Source organism: Nyctibius grandis, chromosome 10 (assembly GCF_013368605.1).
Source record: "Nyctibius grandis isolate bNycGra1 chromosome 10, bNycGra1.pri, whole genome shotgun sequence".
Classification (NCBI taxonomy): domain Eukaryota; kingdom Metazoa; phylum Chordata; class Aves; order Nyctibiiformes; family Nyctibiidae; genus Nyctibius; species Nyctibius grandis.
Window position 1 is genome coordinate 10,832,816 of NC_090667.1, and position 27,965 is coordinate 10,860,780.

The window sequence follows — 27,965 nt, forward strand, 5'->3', positions numbered from 1 at the left end:
TGCTCTGACCCTCAGCAGCAGCGAGGATGGCCGGTATCAGTGTGAGGAGGCTGAGGGACAACATGAGGTACATTCCGTACCCCTGACAGGAGGAAAGGGGAGGCAACGCAACGGCCCTTTTGCTTTTTCCACAAACTCCTCCCCTGGTGCCGTGTCTTCCCCCTCTGCCCTCAGACCGTGCTGCATGAGAAACCCGGTTTGGGCAAAGCCAGCAGGTGTTGGAGACCATTTTCATGGCCATTACAGAAAGCCAGTCAAAGGACGTGGTGGGCTGCAGTCCAGGTTCTCCAGATGGTCCCACCATGCTGACCCAGCAGCCTTGCGAGGCAGCTGTTGGCATGAGTGCTGACTGGGGAGTGAAACAAGTTATTTCCTTACCTAGCTCTGATCCCTTCCAAAGGAAAGCTGCTGACAATACCAGGACACTGAGGGCATTTACTACAAGGGAGCCGAGGCCATTCACTATCACTCCATACATACAATGACTTGAGATAGTATTTCCTCCACGATTTTTATTTTAAATTACAAAGGATGTTGCATACATTGATGAATTTGTATCTGAACAGAAGTGCTAGGGATCAAGGGTGACAGAGTAAACAAAGTCAATAGTTTAATTGTGCCTCTTTTCAAAAAAATAAAAACTGCACAACTATTAACCAACATTAAACATTGCAACTCTTAACAGATCATGCTTTTAACAGGTAAATTTATTTTGTAACAGAGACAAGACTCTCAGTAAGTTTTTCTGAGCTCCAGTTGGAAGTTGATTATAGAATATCAAGGACAGCATTACAATCATGACCCCAAGCATAGGCAGAACAGGATGCCATGTTTTGTTTAAAATGCTTTTTCTTTTGCCTGTCAGCCACCTACGTCCCCATGTGCCATCAGCCTTAAGAGTTCACCTAACAACAAATACTGAGCAGAAAGTTTTACTGGGGACATAATATTCTGGGAAGATAGATGATTCAAGCCAGAATGTATGAATATCCATCACCCTAAGAAAGATCAATAAAATTAAGTGCTACTACTAGGTTCTGTTTCTTAATCAGAAGATTTTGATATGGTGGAGTGTGCTTTTGCCAATTCCAAATCCAATCCACAAGTTTTCCTTACAGTAGCTAGTTAACTCACCCAAATTTGACTTACACAGATACCTGACTACAAAATTTTCTTAGGAAAAACTCTGAACACTCATGTTATCTAAAAAGTTTGGAGTTTCATTTTTTTAATGGAAAAAAAAAGTGTGCCTTAAAATAGCTCTGGCTCTACTTTTAGCTCTGCAGCTCATTAGAAAGACAATAAATGCATAGTCAGTATTTGCTCTTGTGGAAGTTCATGAATGTCTAAGAGGCTGAGGATTATAATTCAGTGTGCACACACCCCTTCTTACCATGCTAGAAGTATTGGGGGAAAAAAACATGGCATATTGTGAAATGTAAATCATAGAAAGATAGAGACATTTTTGTATGCTGCAAAGAAGATATAACCTAGAAGTGCCATCTTTTATTAATGACATTTAAGAATCCCAGTTTATATTGGGAGATATTCAAGAGTGGTGTTTTCTCAACATACTAATGCCCTTAATACAGTTACAAGAAGAATCAGTCACTGAAGCAGTAACTGTTTGAAATGTACTTCACACCATCCCTGGGGTAAACAAAATAAACCTCGGCTGTGTGCAAGGCTGTGTCAATAAGCCAAGACCACATCTAGCAGCACACTTAACTAGATGATTCCAACTGAAGCCTCCAACTTAAAAAGAAAATAAAATCATGATCAGATGCATTCTTGAAATTCAGGTCTCAAGTCCAAACACAGATCCTAACATTCATGGTACAGAATTGGGTTATGCCTCAACAGAATTTCAGGAAGACTAGCAAGCACGTTTGAGGAACAGAATTGCATTTGCTATTTCTGCTGAAGGCAACTTGGATACAACCCTTTGAAATTCTCCTGATAAAGCCTTTTAAATGATGTTTAATGTTTAAATGATTTATGGAAAAGAAAAGCACATCCAGTTTTTATATTTTGTGAATAAGCTAGCTGTTTTATCACTGAAGGCAAATATCAGATAAGTATTAGCGGGGGATCTTTTTAAAATAAACTCAAAACTGACACCACTGTATTTCAGAAGTGTCTGATTGCTTTTATGTTAGTTAAAAGACACTTCATCCATTTTAGGTTTTTGTTTTTGTTTTTGTTTTTTTTAAAAAAAAAGTCCTGGCCCTCTTAGTATGGAAAAAAGTCTACCTACAAAGAATTAGGAACTGAACACAGCTGAGCCTGTCTCTCACATCAGCTTTACAGCAATACAACTTCATTAAATCACAATGATTTCAACTGGTATGATAAGAAAATCCAGCCCATCCACACGTAAACATAGCTTTAGTAGCAAGTCTCTCTCATCCAAAAAAAAAAGTACTCACCAAGTATCAGTAAATGTGTTCAATCAACCATAAAAGGAAGCGTTAGCAAAAGGGGTTTAGGGCTAAAAAACACCCTTCATAAGCACCCCCACATTTTGCAAGGCCATTCAAAAACTGGTCTTCCATATAAATACAAAAGGACGACTATTGAGAGAAACTGAAATCAGATCTGTCCAGACTTTCTTAAGGATGCTTTTATCAGTTCTGATTCAATTTCAGAAGGGTTAGGTTTGAGGAGTTCACAGGGAATGAAAAACATTTAGTTCTAGATGTACAAGTAAGGCACAATATAAAGCCACATCATCATCTGTCATGAAGGAAGTAGGAAAGGACGAGAATCATACATGGTACAGTAGAACAAGCGGTCCATCAATTCAAAGTGTGGCACCTAAGTTCAGACTGACGAGATCTCAACAAGAGCAGTTATGACAGCATGCTTTTAATGTGGAAACAAATTCTAAAGAATCCAGTGTATCAGAAAAAGGAAGAGCTTTTGTTTGTATTAAATCAAAAATGTATAATTGTTTTTGGATATAGGATTAAAAGTGAATATTCACAATGCCTACACTCAAAAACAAACAAAAAAAAAATCCAGGACTTCATTAAGATCCACATACCATGTATGAACACTGAAAATCTTTAGAAAATGGTCTTCTCTAAAGATCACCCAAAAATGCATGCCACAATTGCCAAAAAACAGAACATGTACATTTGTTGTTTTTTATACCCTTATAAGATTTTTGTTTGTGATAAGTATACACTAAATGTATATATCTTAATGACACTAAAGGAAGCAGATTGTTACTGGCATTAAAGTACAACCATTTCTAGACGGTTTAAATGCCACAGAGTCCCCTGGTTAAAATGTAAAGCTGCACAGCTTGCCTATGTCACCTTTATGATAAAGTTAAACCAGCAAAAGGTCTTATCTTTACTCTACATTTTACTGCCAGGTTTTATTTATATCAAGTATCGCTGCAGCATTCTGACCAGCCCAGAGTTAGCAGCAAGTGGCAGGAATCATATAAAACGCAGTTTCTTTTTTTTTTTTTTAAACAAAGTGCTTTTCTAAGATATACATACATATAAATAGGTACAAAATAAAGTGTCAACATTAAAAAGCTCAACTATTTAAAAGCTTTAACTTAAAATAATACATAGAAAACACTGAAATGCAAGGGTATGGAATTCACTAAAGATTCAAAGTCTACTTTGAAATGCTAGACCAAAATCATATTCTGGTTTTCAGACAAAAATAAAAAGCTATAAAGTTGTATTTGCCCAGTATTTCTGAGCAGTAAAAAGGGGCTTTTTAATACCTTGTCAGTTTAATTTGTCACAGAAGTTTTTGCCTGATTGCAAAACTGCTCTCTTAATGTTTAGAAATGCTGCCTTGTCTACACGGTTTGGATACAGCGTAAGGACCTCTCCTATCCGAGCAGTGCATTAACACCACTCAGCAGAAAGGAACACCGGTATTCAAATCTTGGTACAGACATGGCCTTAACTTCACAAGAGACATTCTCTGTCGGGGTTTTATGGGCCGTATGCATCTCCAGAATAACTGCAACATCGGCAAGAATTACAACAGGAATACATCTGACCCACTGTGTAAAGCAGCAGCCGACTCTCACCTCACCCTAACACCACCACCACAACCACCTGAAACAAAACCACCCACATTCCACTCAGATTTTGCAAGTCTTAAGTGGATTTACAAAGTTTTGCTTAAATTGCCCTGGGTATTTGTTCAGTCTCTTGTAGGAACGACTTTCTGTACAGCTCAGTAGTGGTCTTTTGGCCTCCTCCTCCCTTTTGAGTCTTCGAAAATATTTAGATACAAAGCAAGCTGTGTGCACACTCACAAGTACGTGGCAGGAGTGCCACCTTCAGCGGCCACTCTTACTGCACTATTACTGACTCAGACTTTTTTTAATAGTACAAGTTTGGATATAAAAATAATCTACTTATAAACAAAAAGGAATCACAGTACAAACAAACTTAGACAAACTAGAAATGAAGTGGAGAAATTCCCCAAAGGGAGTGGGGAGAAAGCCTTCATGGACTTTTGCATTTTTTTTTCAGCAGCTACATTTGAAAATATTTGGTATTTCTATTTTCAGTAAACAGTGTTTTGTCATCTTTAAATAGGGAGAGAAAGAACAGGGAGGAAAAGGGGGGGTCCATGAAACCAGAGAATGATCTTGCCTTGAGATAAAGGACTTTCTCATCAAAGGCTAAAGCTTTTAATCTGTACGTTAACACTGACTACAAAGCCAACTCTTATTAGCAGAAGAGCAAATAAGAACTGTGTTAATATTCCTCAATCATAGAAACTACTGAATTAACAAGAATAAGTCACATATAAGTTTGAAGAAGCTAGTTTCGAAATACCTGTACAAAAATATAAAAGTCTATAAATTTTTTTGTTTTGTTTTGTTTGAAGCCTGTGTTGATCCTTGGAAACATCACATGCATAATAATACATCAACTGGAAAAGTGGCAACTAAGGAATTAGATATCTGTAGCTCTTTTTTCTCTTTACATATATACACATTACAATAAAAATAATTTTATTTTGGTTGTTTGGTGGAAGTATACTACAACAAGCTAAATATTTTTTTTAAATTCTCAAAGTTGAAAACTATTTTACCAATAGCTTACTAAAATCCAAATATATTAAAATCTCCTACAGTAAGTGCAGAGAAAAAAGATTTAAAGACTCCGAGACGGCCACCAACTTATCTACCATGGAAGCGAACTACAAGAACAGCAAAATAATATTGTTATGTATGAATGCTCCTTCTGTAGATAATTGGACCCAAACAAAAAAATTCACAGTTCAGTAAGATCCCTAACCCTGACCTTTAATTTTTTTTTTCTTTTTTCATTTGTTTTTACATTCAGTACAGTATCATATAAGCTGTGCAAAACTTTACTTAGACTGGCAGTTCGCCGTATCAGTTGCATTTGTCTTTGGTACAAAAATAAACAATCGCATTAATGTGCAAGTATTTGTTTTCTTCCGGCCAAAGTACCGAAATTGAGTTTTCTAGAGCCATCTTTTATACAATACATAGACTCTGTGGCATATATCTACATTTTCAACATATTCCTATATACATTCAAAAATTTTAAGAGCTGGAACAAATACATTAAAACCTATAAATCTTACCATCTATACATCTTGTTTTTTCCCCTCAGGGTTTTCTTCATACAAAACTTTACCAGCTTATACTGATAGCTCTCTCCCCAAAATACAAGGCACAAAGAATATACTTTTTTTCCTCTTGCTTGCACAGACATTTAAATACTACATTAAGCTCAGAAAATTAAAGTCTTATATGGCACACTAGCTCTAATGCCACGTGTGCTATGTACAAGTTAATGGTTGCAAAGAAAGTTTACTGTTTTTTTAAGAAGAACAAAAGAAAATCCAATTATTCAAAAAAAAAAAAACACCACCAAGAAAAAACTCCCTAAATTGACAGCTTTGCCAAAAAAAAAAACGCTTCCTCTTATTTTACTTGGAGCATAAACCTGTCACAATGTCTGGCATATGCTAAAAATTTTTACTAGCAAAAACATGTTTTTGCTTCTAAACCAAAAGTGATATATTCTGGTCCTACACAACTTAATTTCAAAAAGAATCCTCATCTCTCTAGTTAAGCTTAAAGCAGCTTTGAAACTATCCGGTTTATGCTCCAAAAATGCTATTAAGCATTTTATATCATGCTTTGATTTGTTTTACTACATTGTTATTTAAAAACAATGGAACCTAACTGTAAGTGTTTACATAATGCTAAACTGACATGCAGACCAGAATGCAATTTACAGTGAACTAACTGACAACACAGGTAGAATCTGACCGATGAGAACAGCTGAAGTCATGTCTTAAACTTTCGACATTGGTATTCGTAGCCCTACAAGGCCACCGGTGGGGTCTCCTTCTGCAGTCTTCTCTAAAACTTGATTCACAAATTCTGATGTCTGTCCAGCTACAGGTAGTCCTAAAAAGGGAGGGTAAGAAAACGTGCTGTAAGGTTACTATTCATTGCACGTATTTGTATGTTCCTGCAAGTAATACAAAGCCAATGAACACGTTGGTTAGTAACCAATCAAAAGGCACAGACAACATAGAAATGAGGAAGCACTTCTTTCTCTATTCCAGAAATTGTTTGCAATCTAACCTATCATAGATTATATGTCTCTTCACATACACGCAATTATATTACGTTTACTGCTTACCAAGAGTTTCTTTAATGAGTACGTTCAACTTCTGTTCCATGTTGACTCCTCTATCATCTTTAGGTACTTGCACCCGATTAACTATTTCTTGTTTAATGGAGTTGATCACAAACAGTAAATTATCTGCAAAGAAAAAAACTGGATTAGATTTACAGCACATTCCCCCTGGAGCAAGAGAGATCCACAGTTGTCCACACACTGTTATCTGTAAGTTGTCAAAGGTGTCACATCACACTTACTGTAAAATTAAGATATAATGGTTTACATCTGTAAACATATTTTTAAAAAATATTTACATTACATGCATACATTTACATAATTTACATCTGTAAAGTAGCTCAACACTGCAGGTAACCCAATTTACGTACACTTTATGGAGTGGACTGGTTTTGTACCAACAAAATCGTTGGGTTTGTACCAACCCTGTTTTCTCTACAAATTGCCAGGTATGACCCAGGTTACACGATAGTGCAAAATACAGACTTGTCTGAACAAAAGAAAAATTAAGATGTGAAGAGTTGTATTTACCATATTCCGTGTTGAGACCCCAGAGTTTTACTTTATTGGCTTCATACTGGGCTTTCTTTTTTAGTCTACAAGCCCTATAGCAAGAAGAGGGGAAGAATTAGAACACTAACAAAAATTCCAGAATACTAAGAGTATCTGTTTGTTTGCCACGCAAACTTATCAACCAATACTTCCAGAGATGTGACGCACAAAATCATCTATCTACTCACTCACCTTCACTGAAAGCACTCCGCTACCTGTATTTGCTTACATTTCACACATGGGGATTTTATCATGGTATCAATCATTTGCCCTGCAGCTAAGTAAGCCAGCTTCCAGTGGAAATACATCATTATCTAGGGAACAGGCAAACTACATCTCCAAAGTGCCAGCTGCTCTGCTTTTCGATAAACTGGTAATTAGCCCATTGCAGGAACTGCCACGATGAAGCAGGATCTCAAGGCAAAAATTAGTTAGGTCTTAATCGTACAGTTGTAGTAATCCAAATTTACTCATCCATGTAGTGTTATCTAATATATACCTGGAAGCCAGCTTGTTCTTTTCTTTTCTTGACCTCGGTCTGGCAGTTAAGGGAAGTTCACTGACTGGCGTCAGGTCACTGATCACCTTATTCAGCTTCCTCAGTTCATTACCGATCTGTAGAAGTTTTCTGGGGTTGGGAGTCAGGTCTTCTACATCAGTCCTCCGTGACTTCTTTGCTGCATATTTTCCTGTTTTAAATATGCAGAAAATTGGTTTGGGAAGTGACACAAGATGTACACAAACCTGCGAAAAAACATTCTTAAATATGTATTTTTTTGGGTGCTGTTTAAGTTCCTTTGTTCTTCACAAGAGAATGGACTGGAATCATGTGATCCCTATGGCCTTTCACAATAGAAAGAGCATTTACAGACAAACTGCTTTGTACAATTCTTATTATATCCAGATCAGATAAGAGCAAATACTGCTGGCCAGGCTACTGGATGTGATAGTATACACGCAACTGTGCTGAAAAAATGTACGTCACAAGTTCAAATGCAGTTGTTTTGCCCCAACTGTAACTTGCTAACTCACATGTTCAGCCAATATATCCTCTTGCACACTCAAGTTGGTTAAATTCATAAATAATCTCATTGCTAAAGTTCTGCATTAAGAAAGAGTGTCAAGGCCTGGTACTGAAACAATCTTCAGTGATACTGAGCTTAAATGATCCACATAAAGGCTACTTAACCCTTTTGTATGTATTTGAAGCTATTTAAGGCCTGGTTTTCCTGAGGAGATACACATATTCAAGACAAAATCTTTATTCCTTAAGATTCTCTGCCACTGCTATGTGTCTTTTTCTAGATTTCTATTAAAAATGCTGGTTGTTAGACACTTTCATGAAAATGTTAATAAAACTAACAAAACCTGCTCCAGAAATATTTATTAGATACCTGATAATTTAGCATGATTTATCTGAGGTAGCAGATATCTTGGTACATGTGTGTACATGAAAATTAAAAAATCCTGCGCATGTTTTATATTCTGTAGCTCCTGGATGTTAAGTAGTGTTTGATCCTACAAATCCCTTGCATACGCACCTGACTCAAATGTCACTTGCTCCTACAAGTGTCTGGTGGGACCGAGTCCTCAAGGTATGTTTGGTTATTTGTTGTTTAATAACAAGTATAGATACAAGCCTTCATAAGAAGGAGCAGTGATAGGAACTTTAGGTACTGATATTTCACTACAAGATGAATAAGCATATAAAAACTAAGGAGATTTAAAAAAAAAGTTTTCTTCTGTGACTAAATCTATAAGTAACAACAACAACAGAAGGTAAACTGCCATGTTAAAGATAGTAATTTTCAATTGTAAGAGAACGTTAACATTACAACCAGGGAAGCTGGATTCATTTTATCCTTCAAAGCCAAAATCAAATGGAGCAGCCTACCAAAGAGGTCCTGTGACAAGAAAACAAACATTACTCCTAAGAGTGGTTTGTTCTGGGTGATGTTAGTCATGTGTGTGGTATAGCAAATTGCTAATCAAAAAGTTATGGGAATAACACACAGTTATTAGACCATTCATTTAAGTTTGTAAGAGGGTATTTTAAAGAAATAGTTTATTCACAGGCGAGTAACTGCTTCACTGTGCTCCATTCACATAGGTGGGAGAAACAAGTAGGGAGGAGCAAAAAGAGACAGTTACGCCTTATTGCTTGTCCTTCAGTTCATACTGCAGTTAACGTGAACTTTGCATCTCAGATCACTTCCAGCTTACTTCTAACACAAGCAAGACTGTAACTAGCAGCTACAAGGAGCAAATATCAGTCAAGCGACCCATCCAATATGTTTACAGTATTGCACTGAGAAAATTTTGAACTCTTGGGGTTGCCACTGAAAGCCTTTGGAAGTTACAATTCTCAATTCATCCACCTTCCTCTGGAAGAAACCACACTGAAAGTTACTACTGTATGTTCACTGTGCCTTCCTTGGACACTATGCAGAACTCTGCGAATTGAGCAACAGACTTACAGTGTTCTAATGATTTCTTTTCATGGCCAAAACACAACTTCTCAGCACTTGCAAGTATGGGAGTTTGGCTCCTGAAGGTGTCAGAATGAAAGACATTCATTTGTAACTAGGACTCTATTCTTACCATGATGGAGACCATTCTTCTGATACAGGTTACTTGGTAACGTATCTCGATTCCACTCAGATGGCCTCAGCATTCGTTCTTGTTGTGATGGTGTTAGTTGCTCGCTGTACTCCCAGAAGTATCTTCGCTTGCCTCTTTTCCGAGAGGATATTGCAGTCATTTCTTTTAAATCCTCCACAGAATCATTTTCATACCCTAAAAGGATGCATTACGTTGTTTATATAATGTTGACAAAACTGTTTCTAGCCCTTTAACCGCAGACTGAATATTCAAGTTAAGAGCAAAAGAACAGACGAGGCCTGTCTTACATTATCCAACAGACTTGGTTTTCAGTGCCAACTACTACTGGGTACTTGCCTTAAATCCAGGGATAGACATTGAGCCAGTGATGGTGCTTCATTAGTTGAAAAGACACAAATTATTTATGCATTGAAAGCCCCTTTATGTTCTCTGACCCCTTAAGCTCTATTATTGCTCTTCCCCCCCACAATCCCACCACTGCAGAGTACAGACAACAGCTGTTGAAGAATGTTCTTCCATCCTTACAATTTTCTCCACGAATTTGCAGGAACTTAATCCTAACTCACCTCCACGTTTTAATTAATCTCTAATCAAAAAGCATGGAAAGAGAAGCAGATAATAAAGATGGATTAGCAAAACACTAATAAAGAAGTGAAGTTATTAAATCATAGAATATTCTGAGTTGGAAGGGACCCATTAGGCTCATCGAATCCAACTCCTGTTCTTCTGTGAGTCTGAATACCTTCGGGAAATAAATCAAACCACCCATCTCTATTAGACTAGAGGAAGTGGGCTCTGTTATCAGGACAATGACCTAAAGCCCATAAAAAAAGACCATCTAAATTGAAGGGATCTGGGCACAAGCTATTCAATCTCTTCCTCACCTCTTTAGTGGGATGAAAAGAAATGATCCACAGTAAAGCTACGCAATATTTTAGAGGTATATTATGATGCACTTGATAAGATGAACTGTTCGTGAAGCACGTGGAAACTGTAATGCCACTATCCACACTGTACAAATATTTATACCATAATTATGTAAACACAAACCACAGTTTTTAAAATCCTACGCATGCTTTAGAAAATAAAGAGAACCTATACTAAGGTTAAAAAAAACCCAAACCACTGCATCGCCTTTTGTACTAAAATGCTATATAATAGTTTACATTTACTTAAAAAAGAACGCACTTCAAAGCATCACGTACACTCATGAAGCTTAAAGAAAAGCCAACCACTGAACAGACTGTAAGCTTAACAAGCCTTGACCCCATATGCTTAAGCCCTGCTTCATCTTTTAACAGTAGCACAAAGAACACTTTCTTCTTTTTAAAACAGTCCATTCAATTAGTCTGTTTGCACTTGAAAAACCAGTTGAAAGAGGAAAAACAAACTTTCTTGCTTTGGTCCGACTCTCGCCTCATAACCCAAAGTATGAATAAAAGTTAGGTGCACAGAAGGATGAAATCCGTTCTAAAGTTCTGTTTCTAATAATTTCATCAACTCATTTACTTTGATTCTCTAATTTACTAAAAAGATAGTATTTTAAAGGCAAATCAAACAATGAAACACTGTTTATAAAACATTTTTCTTGGATAGCCAAAATGATTATGGCAATTTACATTAACTATAGTTTCAAATACCATAAATATTTTTTAATTATACTTCCATTTTACCCAAATGCTGTTTGACATAAGTATCAAAATACTCTTAAAAAACCCACTTACTTTCCACTTGAAAACATGTCAAACTACAGAACTCATTATATAGATATGTACAAATTTAGCCCATCTTCATGATAACACAAAATTAAGCAAACGAATGAAAGCCAATCTCTTTAAAGAGCTGATGTGTACAAATGTACAAGGTTAAAATCAAGACTTACTGTTTGCTTATTTAAACTATAATTAAGTTAGCAACTTAAATTATGCTGACTTAATGCATCCTGCCTTGCAACTCTAACAATGACCTGCTATCATTTTAAAGTTACATAGAATAATCTAGTGCACAATGTCCTAACCTAGTCCACAACACACAGGAGTGCAACAAATCTGTTTAGCTTTTCTGCACGGTATTCACCTTTCTTGAATTCTCCTCTTAGCAAAGATCATATAGCAATCTCACTTTCTTTGGTGGTCTTCTAAGAAATCTGAAAGGGTTCTTGTATTTACCTTTCAAGCCCTTCACAACTCCCTCCTAAAAATCTTTGTTCACATCCCTTACTATGGTTTTAGGTTTAAATTCACCAGGGTTAAATTAAGTAAAACAGAGAACAGGATAGACACGACTTCTGCATCTTGCCAGATTAAAAGCAAAAATAGCCCCACCGAAACAAAACCAGAAAAAACCCTTCTCTTTGCCATTTATTCATATTGACTTCTGTCAAACCATTTATGAGTCTTTTTTCCCCCAGCTGATGGTCCAGGAGCTCAGAATAGATGCAATGCAACTTCTTTAAACAATCTCCATGTCTCTACAAGCACTTTTCCCTTTCAGCTACTTCTTCTCCAGTGCTACTGAAAACTGAATCAGTTGTTGCATCTCCCATTTCTGGAATCTCTTGACTACTTGATGGGAGAATCAGTCATTTACAAATATTTCTATTAAATGAGATACGTAAAATATACTGGTAATGGCAAAAAAAGTTTAAATGCTAGAAAAGGCCTGGGCTGATAACTCCCATAATGAATTACCTTTGCAGGTGACCAAAATTGCTAAATCTGTCTCATGGTGATAATAAAAACACTGTTGCCCAAACTTGCCTGACAGCCACTCACATTTTTAGTTATTTCTCCAAGTTCCTCAAGTTCCTCTATAAGTATTTCCTCAGACAACACTAATGCTTTAAGAAAGCATTCCATGCACTCCAAAAACATACATGAAGAATAAACAAAAGCAAACTGTATAACACACATCAGAGGGTCAGCAATAACTAACAAGTTTTTGTCCTTTCAGTAAATTACATCTTCACTAAATTTATCAACTGATTTTGGTTTCAGTACTATGGAAGGTTAGATCTTCCTGTGCCATGCCTACTTCTAGAAACTTTATCCATAGTACGCACCTTTAAAGGTAAAAAAGCAACACAAAGTACAAGAGTGACATAATTAAAATACCTGGAGACGTTACCTTCTAATAGAATCAAAACATACGGTGAAACTTTTAATGTCACCATACTCAAGGTGAATGGCTTCACTCACTTAAAGTTCTAGCAAGCTTGTGTAAGCCACCTTCCTCAGTTACTGCACCGCACGACGTAGTTGTGTTTAGAAGGCGAGAGAGATCACTTGTCAGTAAAATTTGAACAAACGGCAAATAGTTAATGTAATTCCACCAACTGAAATCCCAGCATTTTAATACGACATCTCTTTTCAAGGTTACCAGGCTTTCTGTGCAACATGCCTCTGTGGGCTGCAAAGCACTGTGCAGTACAGCAATCATTACAGAGCTGTAATAGCTACTCAAAGCCCCAGAAAGCAGATAGAGGGAGTTCAATTCAGAAGAAGGAAGAGGTTTTAAAATGCTAATAGAAGTGTGCTATGTACATGTAAAAGTAACATAAAGAGCATAATGCTTAACAAGTTTAATGTCAGCTCAGGAAATCTACTTAGAAAATAATTTAATCTGAGAGTTCATTATGACAAACACTGACAAGCTTTCGGGAAGCTGCTGTTTTTAAAAAGGCAAAATTTCAACTGCTTCCCCCCCCCCAAATTACATATTGTCAAATGTCTGAATACCTTAATTCTCATACTCTACTACAAAGCATTTATAAAATACGGATATTATAATACTTTCTACAATTAAACTAATGCTTGGTTACAGTCCTGTCCCTTTCCCTTCAGACTTTATTTTTACACAACGTTACCGCTTTGTTACCTTCTAGGTGAAGGTTAGTTCTTATTTCTGTTGTTAAGGCTCCATTTCTACATGCAGAAGAGAGGAATTCAGTATCCTTTGAAGACCCACTAAGTGTTACTGCTGAAAACCACCAAGAAATGATTCTATTAGTTTCAGTGGTAGGTATTCTTTGGATTCTGTGGAAAACTGTACCTACAGTAGGACTTAAGTAATTATGAAATTATTTCACTCAGGCTATGATTTCATACCAGCTATCAAGAGATACAACTCTGGATAAATTCAAAGCAGCAACCTACTGAAGCACTAGAAAGCTCTGCACATCCTATCATCAAGTCGCGAAAAAAGAAGACAATTGCAGGTAGTTGCTCTGTGACCTTAGGCTACAAGCTAGGTATCCTGTATTGTCTTATTATTTTTCTTGCACGGCTACAGTTCATGCAGTTTTTCTCAGAACAGGGCAATAGAAAGCTTGTAGAGTTTTCATTAATTACATTTTGCAAAGCACTTAGAAAATCTGAGATGAAAGTTTGTAATTTAAGATCAGTGTTGCTCATCTGTAACTATAAAGCATTCAAAAGCATTCCTTCCCACTTGGCAGACAAATCCATTAACGTCCACGTTAACAAAGCCCAACATTGCTGATACCTGGTTCTGAGAAAGTATCACTGATGTCATCATCTTTGTCATCCTCATAATCTTCTTCCTCATCATCGTTTTCAGACAGCTCGTGCTCACTGCCGAATCCTTCATCATGGTCCTCATCTTCAATATCGTCGTCATCATCATCATCTTCCTCCGGGTCTCCTTTGGCTGACTGTTCACCCAAACTGTCTGTTACAAAAAGAGAATAGTTGTGCTCTTCTTTCTTCTGTGAAGAATCTGACACGGATGTGCTGGCAGAAAGACTGCTCTCCCCCGCAACAAGCCCTGGGGTTTCCTGGGGTGGACTGAGGAGCAGCTCTTGAGTTTCTTTAAAAGGCAAAACAGGAGGCGTACTGTGACTATGCGGGGACTCTATTCCTTTTCTTTCTTGTCTCTTTGCTACAGCACCACAATAGCAGGTGTTTTCCTTTGCTGCATCAGCATGTGTCTGGCTCAGCAATGGTCTGCTCTGTGGTAAAGGATTGATCTTTACTTTTGCCTTTTTAACATAGTCTTTACATTCAACATGAATGTTCACCTTTTCATTGTTGTACACATTGGTCTTCACCATGATTTGTGTACTCGAAGCAGGCTGAGTTGCAGGTTTGCTTGCCTTCTGAACACAGTCCGACAAAGGTGCCTCAGCCTGAACATTCTTGGAGGAACAGACTGGGGCTGCTGCTCTGGTTGCAATTTTTTTGCCAGGTAACAAGGAATTTAAAGGGTTTTGTTTTACATTAAAGAGCAAATCAGGGTAATAGAGCGAATCAGAAACAGGTTGTGAGTCCTCGCTGTTAAGCTGTGCCAGTGTTGGTGTTTTGCTTATCACCTCTTCATCTTGGTATGGGCTTGAAAAATCATCAAGGCCCAGGTAATCCACCTCTTTTGTTCCCCAGATGTCACAGCTGGTTAATTTAGTGTACTTAGTTAAGTCTTCACAGTAGGTATCCCACTGCTCCCACTTTGACGTGAGAGCAGCTTCTTTGTCCAGGATGTCCGTAAAAGACTCCAAGTTCTCAAGGTCTTTGCAGTCCTCCATTGAAAGTAAGTTGTCTCTGGAGCTTTGCTGATAGTCCATTTCTCTGTCCTGTGCATAGTTAAGACAAGTTAAAAATTAATACAAAAAAAGTATCAATCATCTCTGTCCTCTACCTAATTAACGGTGAGCTTAATTCCAGTGAAGTGTAGGGATAACATATGAAGATACCTCAACTTCCAACTAAAAGCTTCTTTTGAGGGTCAGAATGAAGTCCAGCTTCCATGCTTCAGTAGCAGATCCTTCTGAAGAGATTGCTAAAGATACAAGTCAAATGCTGTATCTTTCTTTTTCTGCTATGGCAAATTCATCTGGTCACGAGGAACTAGAGTAGTACCAACATCCATGTATGTAAAATATGAAAGACATGACAGGCAAGCTGTTCTAGTCTCTATTAACCTAGGTCAATCTTTGCTGTGTGCTTAGCAGAACATGCTCAAGTTTACCAGTTCCTGGAAAACCTCATTCTAACATCATCAATTAACAACTATGAGCTACCTTTCTACTCTGATGCAGGAAAAAAAAGAATGCTAGTATAAGTAGCTCATGAGTCAACTTTTGTTTTGCTTCCCCTGCATTCACAGCTTGGGTGAAATAGCATATAGCTGCTCTTTCAGAAAAGATTGTAAGGAAGAGTCTCAAGTACCATTACATAATGTCAACACAGCTCTATCTGAGACTTGTATATCAAGCCTCTCCTGATGGCCAGCTTTAACAAGCGGCTATTGAGGAAGCATCACATTTGCTGGACAAGCAGTTAGGCTCTTCTCTAATCAGCAGCTAGCAGTAATGAATAATCTAGCATTCTTGAACAAATACCCCATTATTACTACAGAAACTCCGTGATTTAGTGAAGGAGAGGGTTATGTACACACACACAGAAAGATGACCTACCAGTTCATACATGAAGTCTGGATCTGAACTGCTTGCCAAGAGATCCGTGCTCATCAGAGTCTGCTCTGAAAACACATGGCTCCGAAAGGCGTCCCCAAAAGGAGGGTCCATTCCACTCACACTGGGCTACAACAAAATTCATACTGACGTTTGAAGCATGCTACAAAAATGCACGTTCTTTTCTTCAACAAAACATAAACAGCATTGCCATTTTATCCAAATCTCTGAACGTGTGCTGTACTTGCATCTGGAAGGTTTTTACCTGCACAGATAAGCATGTCATTTCTCAGAGCCAGAGAATGCTTTAAGAGCCACTAACATGCAGCTCTTTAATCAAAGGACACATTTGTATTCATCATATAGCTGCAAGAGCATTGCTCATTCATTCTTTTCTGTTGGTTTGAAATTCTCATGCGTCTGCCAAGATTAGGGATATGTTAGCATTTGTAGAAGAGGAGAGCGAGTGCTGGCAAGGTCTGTGAGTATCAATAGGCACTCCACGCTTGCACGGCCTTCACCCTAATACAAACCATTTTGTACTAAAGCAGTGTCAACTGTTTTTAGAACCATTAGAACTCATAAAACTTCCACCTGAGATTGTAACAAAAGCAAAATTTATTACAACTAAATCAAGAGTGTTGTATCTCTCGAGAACGAATTGGAAGTTTGCAAAAAAATATTATGCAGGATGACTGGGCATGCAGGGAATGGGCAGCAAGGATTTCTGCTACATTTAATTCCAGACCTCTATTTGTCTTCTAGACACACTCGCCCTGAGGGTTGGGAAGGGAGAAACACTGTACTGCTGAAAGTCATTCAGTGTGCTGATGTGTGAATCACTGCAGTAATAAAAGGCTGCTCTCCAGGCATCCACCCTCATCAAGACGACAACTTGGCTGAATCTTGCTGTGTGAACAAATAAGTACCAAGAGCAGCAACACAGCTTCCACCATAGACACTACTGGGACCCTAAAAAATACACACCATTTAATCTCTTATAAATTCTCTCTGCTAATGCCAGTCAAATTTGTTCTTAAACTTTTTTTTTTTAAATAAGGAAGCAAAATTATTTACAGAAGCAAATAAAATCATAACAGACTTACCTGAGGCATTTCCAAGCCCAGATTCCCCAAATACAATTCCAAACGTCTTGTTTTATTTACTTGTAGATTCCTTTCCAGCTTTACTTCAGTCTCAGTGAGTTTACACAATCCATGCAATTAAATTTTTCCTTAGGATAACTTCAGTTCACCCTGATGGAGCTCTTCTATTTGTAGACTTCTGTGTAGAATAAACACAGCAAACCCCCAAGGAGGTCAGTAATCCTTCACCAAAAAGGTAGTGCTTAAAAAACAGCCAAAGTGAAGTAAAGACAAAAATTTCCCCTGAAAAGTAATTATTCCTCATGCTGGATTGTACAACAATTTTTTTTCCCCTGCCATCTTTCATCAAATGAAAAGCCACAGATGCTACAGAAAACAGTTCCTGCAAAAACCTTTTTGGCTGAGTTACATTTTGTTGCCTTTCTTTCTCACTGCCAAGACCACTAGCTCTATAGACACATGAAAAGAAAAGCCAGCCTAATTGGAAATAATGACTAGCATACTGCTGGGTATACAAGAGAGAAAATCTTTATGACTAATATAACAGAGCCAATAAATTCTAAAAATGTCTCAGGCAAACGTCTCAATATACTCATTTCAGAATAGGCAGTAATACCGTTTCAGCGATATCTCCTCCTTTTCTTAAGAGATGAATCCATCCAGCACCAGATAAGAGTATATCAATCACTCATAGAGCAACATCTAGCGGTGGAGACTCCAGCAAGGCACGCTCCCTGTCCCGCAGCCAGGGAAGGGAAGAGACAGGCTTCCCCAAATTGTGCCAAATTCAGAGTTGCCTAATAAAATATCTTCTCTATTAATTTCAAGTAAGCCACATGTTTAAATTGGTCCAATTTATCTATTAGTAATGTTACCAGTTTAGTTGTTTCTATAGACCCATTGCTATTTCAGATATATATCTAAAGAATTTTCCAAGCCTCATATCCTGCTTAATCCTACATTTTTAAGCAACATAAGGAAAAACTGAGCTGTAGAAAAGCAAGCACCCTAGCACAAACATCAGTAACTGTATCTATCTACACTAAAAATATGACAAAAGACTCACAAAATAAGTAACAGGAAGTAAAAAATAACAATGTTATATCAAAAACAGTAACAAAAAAAACATCCATGGTATCAAACCTTAGTATCTCATATAACTACATCATCTTCAAGGATGCTGCTTTCTTATGTCTTGATTCCCTGCAAGATCCCTACCCTTATATAAAATGTCTCTTTAACACAAAAGCAGCATTAGAGAAGCATAATCAAAAAACCTGAACCATCATACTTGTACAGTTTTTCAGCATTATCAGTTAAAATATATTTGTTTCTTTTGAGCAGAATTCTTCACTCAGCATTGTTCCTAAGTCAGACTTCGGTGCAATGTGCTCAAGCAATGTTTATTCTCTTGTTTTGAAAAACAACTAATAAAGTAAAAGTGTTCTCCGACAGTGGAGCTACGCTCAGAACCCTCCTCCCACCAACACATCACAGCATTCCTGTGATTATTCCTACTTTCAGATAGTATCTCAGCTATTTTGATATATTCAGCACATATCACACTGGTAAAAACAGATACTACACAAAGAAGCCTTTACTTATCAAAACATACTGCTTTTCAAATAGCAGCTACAACATAAAGGACAACAACTAGAGTTATACACAAGCTCTCAGTAAAACCATGCTACCACTGCCAAAGCAAGCCATTCCTCGTAGGGTCCTGTGTCATGTAAGAGCCAGTTCCTTCTGAGAAAATTTTCTTTCTGCTCTAAAACTTCCAGGGAACTCTTTTTACCTATCTTAAAGTGACATTTAAAGTTGTGTCCCAGGGCAATGTGCCTCAACAACCCCCGTCTCCCTTCACCAAGCAAAGGCTACACCACAGCAGACCTACCTAACCTATGCTGTTAGCTTGGCATGAATGAGTAATTCACTTTTCAACCTGGCCTGATCTAGGAGAAAGGGTCTGTTCTTTAAAACAAATAAATTATGTTCTCATATGCAAAGAAAGAGGCAAGAAGGATATAATCTTTAATACCAATTTATACCCAAGTAGTATCTTTCTTTCTCTCCATACAGAGTGGCAGAGATTGATGTCTTTTTCAACAGAACATCAGATTACTACTTTGACGTCAACACCAGACCACCACCACCATCTGCATTCACATGGGAGACTGCCAGAGTTCTGCCACTGCATGATATAAAGGGGGAAGAAAGGAGGCATTTGCTGCTTCTTTACCGGTTATTCTTTGTTACGTTTCTGTTAGAACACGTTCCTCAAGCCACTCCACTGTCTTTCATACACAACTAGGAAAGGGGGGTGAAACTTAACCTGTACTGACGCTGATTTCAGTAACAACTGACCAATGCTTTCATGTGTCAGGACCAGGGAGCTTTTGGATCATTTACAAATCCTCAAAACAGACATTAAACGTTCAAAATACTTTTACCATCTCAAAGACTGGAGCAATCTTTTAGCTGTAAACTTATAGCACCATTTAAGAATGACAGTGTATGTCCTCCTGGGTCAAAGCAGTGTATCAGCTAATCTGATTGTTCCCTAATTCTCTTTATATTTCATTCCTAATGTTTTATAATATTAATATTTAAATATGATTTGAATCCCACTAGAATCTATTCAAGTATTCTACAACATAACATTTTTCTTGGTAGCTCTGTGGAGGCAGGAAACATGGTGAGGCCATAAAAAGAAAGACGCTGCACCTCAGGGAGCTGCACAATCTAGGCATGCTTCATGCTCCCAACAAAGCAGACCTATTTCCAACTGCTTTCTAAATTTCCCAGAATTGTCAGAATCTTAATGAAAAGACTCCCGGTGTTCACACTTAGCTACCAGTATTTTTTCACGAACTGGTAAAGATGTACAGTAGAAGTCAACGACACATATGGAAGCACAGATGTAAAATCTGAACTCACTGTGAAGGAAAGCAACCTTGTAGACCACAGCTGAAGTCCCGTTTTTACAGAATTTATCATTACTGGCACTTTCAGCTCAAGGCTGAGTTAGAACAGAATAGTACAGTTGTTACGTTATTTATAATGAATACAGATTTGAATGAACTGAAAGCTCTGTGGCAGAGCTCAAGAACAGCAGTATAAGAATTACCGAAGATAAATACAGCAGGAATATCTACTTTAGGACAATTTTCATTAAAGCCTTACATCAGCCCTTCCCAAATGCAGAGATGCAGAGGTGAAATCCTGTCGTTGCTTCCCAGCAAGTGAACGGCAGGTGGAATACGCAGCCCGAGGCACCGGGCAGGGTGCCGCCACTCCTTTTGGCAGCAGCCTGCAAGTTAAATCAGATTAAGGTGATTAAGGAACCAGTCCCTGAGCTGGTTCTGTGTCTGCAGATTCTCGAGTCACATCAGTGCAGAGCTGCACCGCTGCTCCTGGGAGATGGCTTGCTCGTTCGCTTGGGCGTTAGGAAGGGCAAGACATCTGAGGAACTGCTACGTTCATCTAAGAATTTGGGGTACTGATGGAGGCATGCATTTATACATTGGTTAAAATCCTCATCAGTCATCAACAAGTAACCAAAACATGTTCTATAGAGTTAATAATTCATTAATCTAAGGACAAATCCTAACAAAAATCCTCCCTGTTTATATTTGCTTTTTGGAAACGTACATTTAAAATAGTTTAACAGTGGTCCCAAGAGACCCGGGAAGGCTGAACTTGTAACAATCTAATGGCAGGCTTGTTATGTGACATTACTGATGCAGCAGTACACTTAAAGTGGCAGACAGCAGGACCTGAACTCAAAACATGCAGCTTTAAGGAGACGCATGGCAGTTACCATGCATGTGCCACTTCCCTAGACTAGTGAAACACCCTTCTGTGACAATACATTATCTCCAACGAAGTCCCTATAAAAGAAAAACCTAAACCACCAGCTTTCAGCTTGACAACTCTGAAAGTCTTCCTCAGTCACCTGTATGAATCATTTGTACTGCAGCTATAGCTAAAGTTGCTATTCCTGTCTCAATTCAGATGCGCATATTGTACAATCTGAAAAGCGCAGAGCGTCACTATACCATTTTGTTGATTGTACAGTGCTTATTATCACAGCAGCTAAATGCCTGTTATAAATACATTACATGAACAATTACCCTTCTCGTGACGGTGACTGTGCATCACACAGCACAGTTGTCAAAGTTACATTTTTGATGCAGATAAAAAAGTATCATGTCACGGGAGCCTGTCAATATTAAACCTATAAACTCAGGCTAAAACATTCAAAATGCCAAACTTTGAATTTCAGAGAAAGTGCAAAAACTACGCCACGTATTTTAAAAGAACCATTATGTACTGTGCAGTGTTTGCTGTATCTCAACATTTTATGAAGTACTACAGTTAGAGATACTGTTCTCCTACGCTTCTCAAAACTTTTTTTCCTTCCACAGTTTGTGTCAATTTGTTTCCTATTACAGAACATACTCTGCTCAGTGTGGTCTTCAAGCGCAGAATGTATTTTTCTCAGTTTTGTTTAAGTGTAATGTTCTTGGGTTTTTTTTTCTTCTTTCTACATGATTCTTCAATTGTTAGCCAGACTTAAAAAAATTCTTTTACTTTTCTCCCCTACCACAAAGACACTAAGTTTTCTTTTGTGTGTTTTTTGAGGTTTTTTTTTGTAGCAGGCGAGCAAAGACATTTTTGTAAAAGGTCTTCTTCTGCTTCCACCCACTGTAGCCTCATTTACCTGCTCATCCAAAGAAGCCAAGTCCCTCTAACTTCTCAGTGATGTATTTGTATTAAATTGCCAGCATAAGCATCTAAGACATTATGCTCTTTGCTTTCTCTATCCTGGAGAGCAAACAACAGCTGCTTAAGACATACAGATCCTACATTTGATGGAGCAAAGCCATTTGAAAGAACTAAAGATACGAAGACTGTTTCACTTCTTTAAAGCCTCTTCCCTTCAGGAGAGGGAAACTGCTACTTCAATGTCTTTGTTCCTTTTCCTCTGCCGACCTTCCCTTCCCCCCAATATTATTTTTCTAATCTTACTTGCCCACAGCAGACAGACTTCAAGATCTGGAAGTGATACCACTAAACAGAAGCTCTGGTCTCCAATCACACGTGCAACACCTCAGGTAAAAGAGCTGATGAACTACCAAAAAGAATACAGCACTACGTTCCTTGTTTGAATTAATACGCTACCCATCAATGCCAGTTACCCAGCTTCGGAGGGGCATTCCACTGCAGCTTGACTGCGTAAGCAAACAGGCAGGTGCCAATAACCGATCATAATGCAAGAGGCAGAAGAAAAGTGATTTTTTTTTTTAAACCAACAAACAATGTATTGCATCTACGTATTTTGTAACAACTATGCCCAGAATAATATATTCCTATTAGAAGCACTAGCTTTTCTGTACATTCTGGAACAAAGACTGAAATTTTATTATTATTTCAGTGTCAAGGGTGCGACATGCAGCACGTTAAACTTACTAGAACTACATTAACACACTTCAAATCATTTAAAAAACTTTTAATAGCTAAAATACGAATTGCATAAACCTTTACTAAAATACCACTATAGAGTTAGGAGAGTTGTTTGCACAAGAGAACTAGCAGTAAGACTTACATTCAAAATTTTTTTTTGAGACAAGTTTTCCCCTGAAGCAGAACGTGGCCAAAGCAAAGACAGAAAACAAAAGCAAAACTAGACAATTTAGCTTACAATCTCCAGCAATATGCTACATCCCTACATGATGGTTGTTTTCATGTTTTTTTTTTTTCCTGACAGTGCAAAGTCTTTCAGAGTAAGAAAAAAATTAATTCTACAGTTCCTACAAAAAAACCTCTTATGATGAAGGGAATGGTACAATCTAGTCTACTCTTCATACTGTAAAGTTATGTTTTGCTATACTTTTGTTAGAAATGAGTTATCAGTACAGCATACTTCAAAGCCAGCAACAAATCAGAAAAACACATCAGTCAAAATAGTCCAAAAAGTAAAAAAAAAAAAAACAGCGCAGGAGTTCAAAAACAGAAGGATTTTTAAAAATATAATAATATAACCAGGGAAATTACTATAGCAAGGTCTAAATTTTAAGATCTACGATTTTCAGAAAACTTTTGGCTTGACTTGCAAGCCAATGCCAACTTTCAAGCACTTCATAAGAAGTGCCAAATACCCTTCTCAAACTTTTATTTTCAAATATCATTAAATTAGACTTCACAAACCGCACAGCATGAACATGCAAGTCACGGCGATCTAAACCAGTGCGTTCCCTTATTTATACCACACTATCAGTCTATTAGTCCGACAGAAGCTTCTATTTATCCCAATTATTCCTGCTAGGCTGAAGGGACTTCAAACCTTTGTCCTTCAAAAAGCTCTTTTGCCACTCTCATTATTTAAAACAAACACGGCAAGGATGTTCTGTGGCTTGAGGCCTCTGCTGGAGATTTCTCTTAAAACTCCCATCAAACACAGAACAATTCTTTCTTTGCTCAGGTAAACTACTGGCTACAAAGCACTGTATGAGGTCTCTGAGTTATTATTCACGCCTCTAAAAAGTACTATCACTTAGCATTGATATTTCTACAATTAACCTTTCCTGCTAAAACAATCACCCAATATATTTCCTATAGAAATTCGGACTTCTCATTTAAGTTACCAACAATAAAAATCGACAAAGTTTCTAAAACACCCATGTCTGCCCCTCTATAATTCTTGTTACGAAAACATATGTGTAATAATAATAATTAATCCTCCTCACAAGGCTCTTTAGAAGCCACTTGGTTAAGTGACCTTAGGCCAGAGGCTAACCAACCTTTTATCACCATCTTTAAAACATTTTAAAGTGTTTGAAAGATAATATCAGAATCTGATTCTGTTTTGCACGTTATTTATTGCATTATTTCAACAAGTTACCCTCAAGTAGCAACAACATAAAGATTACTCCTACTTTAAACGAGAAGTTAACATTTCAGCTGGCACAGCTGAATGATTGAAACTGTTCAGCCTGTTTGCGTAGAGAAGCCTGAAAAAGAGCATGTGTTTTATACTGGAGCGTGACACAGTGAATTCTGGTCATTAAATTATCTTTGATATCTGATCAGTGACATTAGACGATGCCCTGACAAGCACTGTGGGCTGGCCTGGCCATGCTGCACGGCGATGTTAAACCTCGGCCAGCTCACGGGGATGGGATTAGGGCACACCAGCGGGCACCGTCACAGAAATAACGCCCAAGCTGCGGACCTTCAGGATGGAGGGGAAATAAACCTCAGGCGTCGGCCCTTGGTGACGTGAGGGGCTTTCGGCAAGCTGCCCCCGACCCAAAACCTGCGTGAACTTAACCCAGACCCGGAGAGGTGCTGGAGACCCGTGTGGGGAGACGCCGAAAGCCAGAGATACGCCCGGAGTCAGCTCCTAAGGCGGCCCGGGGAAGTTATCGGTATTTTATAAGTAAAGCCTGTGGGAACTGGTTCACAACAGGAGGCGGGAACGCGCCCCGCCCTCCCCTCGGAGCGGGGGCACCGGACCACCTGTGTACGGGCACCGCCTGCCGACCCCCAGAAGCGAGAGACGCCCTGAGGTAAAGCGCTCCGGAGGGACGGGGCGGCGGGCACCCTCCGCAACCAGCGGCACCGCTCCAGCCCCCGTCCCCGCCGCGAGCGGCTCTCGGCAGGGCAGCCCTCGCCCGGCCCGGACGGCCCCGGCCCACACCGCGCCCCCGCCCCTGACCCACTAACACACCTCCCAGCCAACATGGCCGCCCCGCCAGCCAGCGCGGAGCGCAGCCTAACCCGGCCGCCACCTCCCCGCCCCGCCCCCCCCGCCCGCTCAGTGGCTCGCTCCTCAGCCACGCGCGTTCCCATTCGCCGCCGCCCCCGCCGCTCACCCGCCCAGCGGTCCTTTCGAGCTAGGGTGAGGCGACATGTAAACAAACCCCCTTCCGCCGCTCCGGAGGGGACCGGCCGCGGCCCCGGGCCCCCCAGGCCGCCCCGAGCGCAGCCGAGCCAAGTCCGCCCGCTTGCGGGGCGCTGGGAGCCCATGCCGGCCTGTTCCCCGGCTCCTGCGTGGCGGGAAGGGCGCAGAGGGCTCCCCTGCCCCGCGGGAGGCAGCCCCCGCCCTGCGGCCCCCGCCAGGGCTGGGGGCGGCCGGCGCGGCCTCCGCCGGAGCGCACCCCCGCTGCCCGAGGGAAGCCCCTTCCCAAGCAGCCAGGGCTGCCGCTCGCCGGTGAGCCTCCATACCCCCCCGCCCCGCTCAGTTACATAAAACGCCGTGCCGGAGCGGGGAGAGCCCGCCCCGTTGCCCTGCCCCGTCGCTCGCAGACCGCCCGCCGACCCGGGACCCCTCGCCGACTCCTCCGGCCCCGCTGCCTTCCCTACGGACCGGAGCCGCCCCGCTGGACACCAGCACGCCCCAGGCAGATAAACCCCCCCACACCACGGGTCACCCCCTGGCCGTCCCGAGCATTCAAACAGGTCGAAAGCGGAGGAGGCGACTACGAGCCTGAAAAGCAACGGAGCGCAGGACCGGCCGAGCCCTTCTGCACCCCACCGCACCGGCGCCGCGCACCCGGGCCGCCGAGCAGCCCCTCTACCCGCACAACCAGCGCGCCCGGGCTCCCCCGGCAGGAGGGCGCTTTCGTTTCCCTGGTGCCCGCTGCGAGACTCACTTTCCTTGTACACGGACGGGCCGCTCCCAGCGGACGGGGGCTGGAAGGGACGCTGACAGCTCGGTGTCAAGCCCGCGCTCCGTAGCCCGTCTCACCGCGCCCTCATGCCACATCGGTGCTGCCCCCTCAGCCATCGGGCCCGAAACCTCAGCTCCGGGGGCCGGCGGCAGCCGGACGCCCCCCGCACACAGCAGCTCTCCCGCAGCACCGGCAGCCACACCCCCCAGCCGAGCGAGGGCAGCGGAGGGGGCGGCGGGCTCCCGCTGGGCACCATCCCTGTCCTCCTCGGCGCCGGGCAGCCGGGCAGACACACCCCTTCCCGCGCCCCACAGCCCCCTGCCCGGCGCGCACCCACTAACACCGCCTCCTCCCCTCCGGGACGCGCCCCCCGCCCGCCACCGCTCCGTCAGCGGGCCGGCAGCCGCGTCCCCGCGGGCGGCCCCGGGGCGCCCCACAGCTCCCCGCGCTGCCCTCCCGCCTCCCCGAGGCGCAGCTGCCGGCCGGGGCCGCAGCCAGGCCGGGCCGCCGCCGCCCCCCGCGGCCCGCACTCACCGGGCGGCCGGGGCTCAGCAGGGGGCGCCGCCCCGCGCGCTCCGGCCCGGACCCTCCATGCGGCTTCGGGGTTTGTTTTGTTTATGTCCCTTCCTGACGGGTTCCCGGAAATCGCGTGACTCGCCCCCCTCACGTGGGGAGGGCGGGCGGGGAGGGGGGGAAAGCCGCGCCAGCCAATCGCCGGCCGCCGCCTCGCCGGCCAATGGGGCGCCGCCCCGGCGGGGCCTCCCCCGTCACGTGACTGGAGAGGCGCGCGGTGGGTATTTAAGGCAGGGTGGCGGGTGCCCGCGGTGGGTCCTGGCCCCGAGCCCGCAGTGTTCGTCCGTTCATCTTCTACCTGCAGCTTCGTCTTTGCTGCTGTCTACAGCTACAGACACAGCCTCCTTCCACAGTGACAGGTGGTTGGCCTCCATCACTGAAGACACAACTGGAGAAATTACTAATGTAAAAGTAATTCTCTTTATCTTACTATTTGTAAAGAATAGTTCTTATAGATGAGTTTTTGCATTTCACCCCTCTCTGGTAACAGAACTTCTTCCCACTGTACCTAAAACATCATGCCTGATAATACAAAGAAAAAAAAACAACTTTCCCCCCCCCCCCAGAGACTTCATAACACAGGATTCTGGAAACAAGGGACCAGCCACCCACCTCTGGCAACTAACTTAAATCCCTTTACATGAGTAAAATGCTTCCATGATTTCCAGTAGAGGAATAGCAATCTTCCACGAACTCTTCAGCACAATTTCCAGTGAGAGGCAGAGATGCAGGTATTTGAATTTCCTAAACAATACGAACAAAAGAAGTTCAAAGCATTTGAGATGACCCTGACCTAAACACTTGCTCTACATGCTGCCAATGTTTATGACTTGAAGTCTTCAAGACTTGACTACGGAGTCCATTTCTTAATCTTCCTCACTTTTTACCTTCCCCCAAAGTACCCATACGAAGATCAGACCGTTTTCCCGCAGACCCAGACTTTCCATCTGTTGCAAGCCCCAGCAAACTTCCTTCATAGATACTTGAACATTTTGCATTCTCTTCTGTTGTCACGAAGCAGGAGGAAACTGTTAAAGGCTTTGATACCTGCATTGTTTGTTAAATGCCAGTGGCTAAATCTGTCTGCTCTAATTTCCTGCAGTCATGCAAAAAAAAAGAAATTATCTGAAGCAGTGTTAATTCCTGGCACACATGGAGCAGACTGTTCCACAATCACGATGCAGACAGTAGGTCACACAACATTCAGCAGAACAGAAACAAAACATTATTTTTTCAACTTCTTCAATCATGCTACTACCTAGTATCTGTTTCAGAGAAAACAGTAACTATTCGGATAAAGGGAAATTTCTTTATCTGGAAAGCACCTAAATAA

At 40.9% G+C, this 27,965-nt stretch overlaps 1 protein-coding gene across 7 annotated transcripts; it reads right to left on the minus strand.

The window, feature by feature from the left end:
- Positions 1-507: 507 nt before the first annotated feature.
- Positions 508-26,683, minus strand: CREBRF (CREB3 regulatory factor). 7 transcript variants are annotated; one of them, XM_068409078.1, is made up of 10 exons: positions 26,594-26,683; positions 17,382-17,559; positions 16,279-16,404; positions 14,352-15,435; positions 13,725-13,823; positions 9,828-10,022; positions 7,726-7,915; positions 7,206-7,279; positions 6,678-6,800; positions 508-6,439 (listed from the first exon to the last, which is right to left on the minus strand). In XM_068409078.1, the coding sequence occupies exons 2-10, from the start codon at positions 17,388-17,390 to the stop codon at positions 6,324-6,326; spliced, it is 2,016 nt and encodes a 671-aa protein (XP_068265179.1). In that variant the 5' UTR covers positions 17,391-17,559; positions 26,594-26,683; the 3' UTR covers positions 508-6,323. The 7 variants fall into 7 exon arrangements, with proteins under 7 accessions (XP_068265179.1, XP_068265175.1, XP_068265176.1 ...); XM_068409074.1 differs by having other exon boundaries at positions 13,725-13,826; XM_068409075.1 differs by lacking the exon at positions 26,594-26,683 and adding an exon at positions 26,042-26,427 and having other exon boundaries at positions 13,725-13,826.
- Between the last annotated feature and the right edge of the window lie 1,282 nt (positions 26,684-27,965).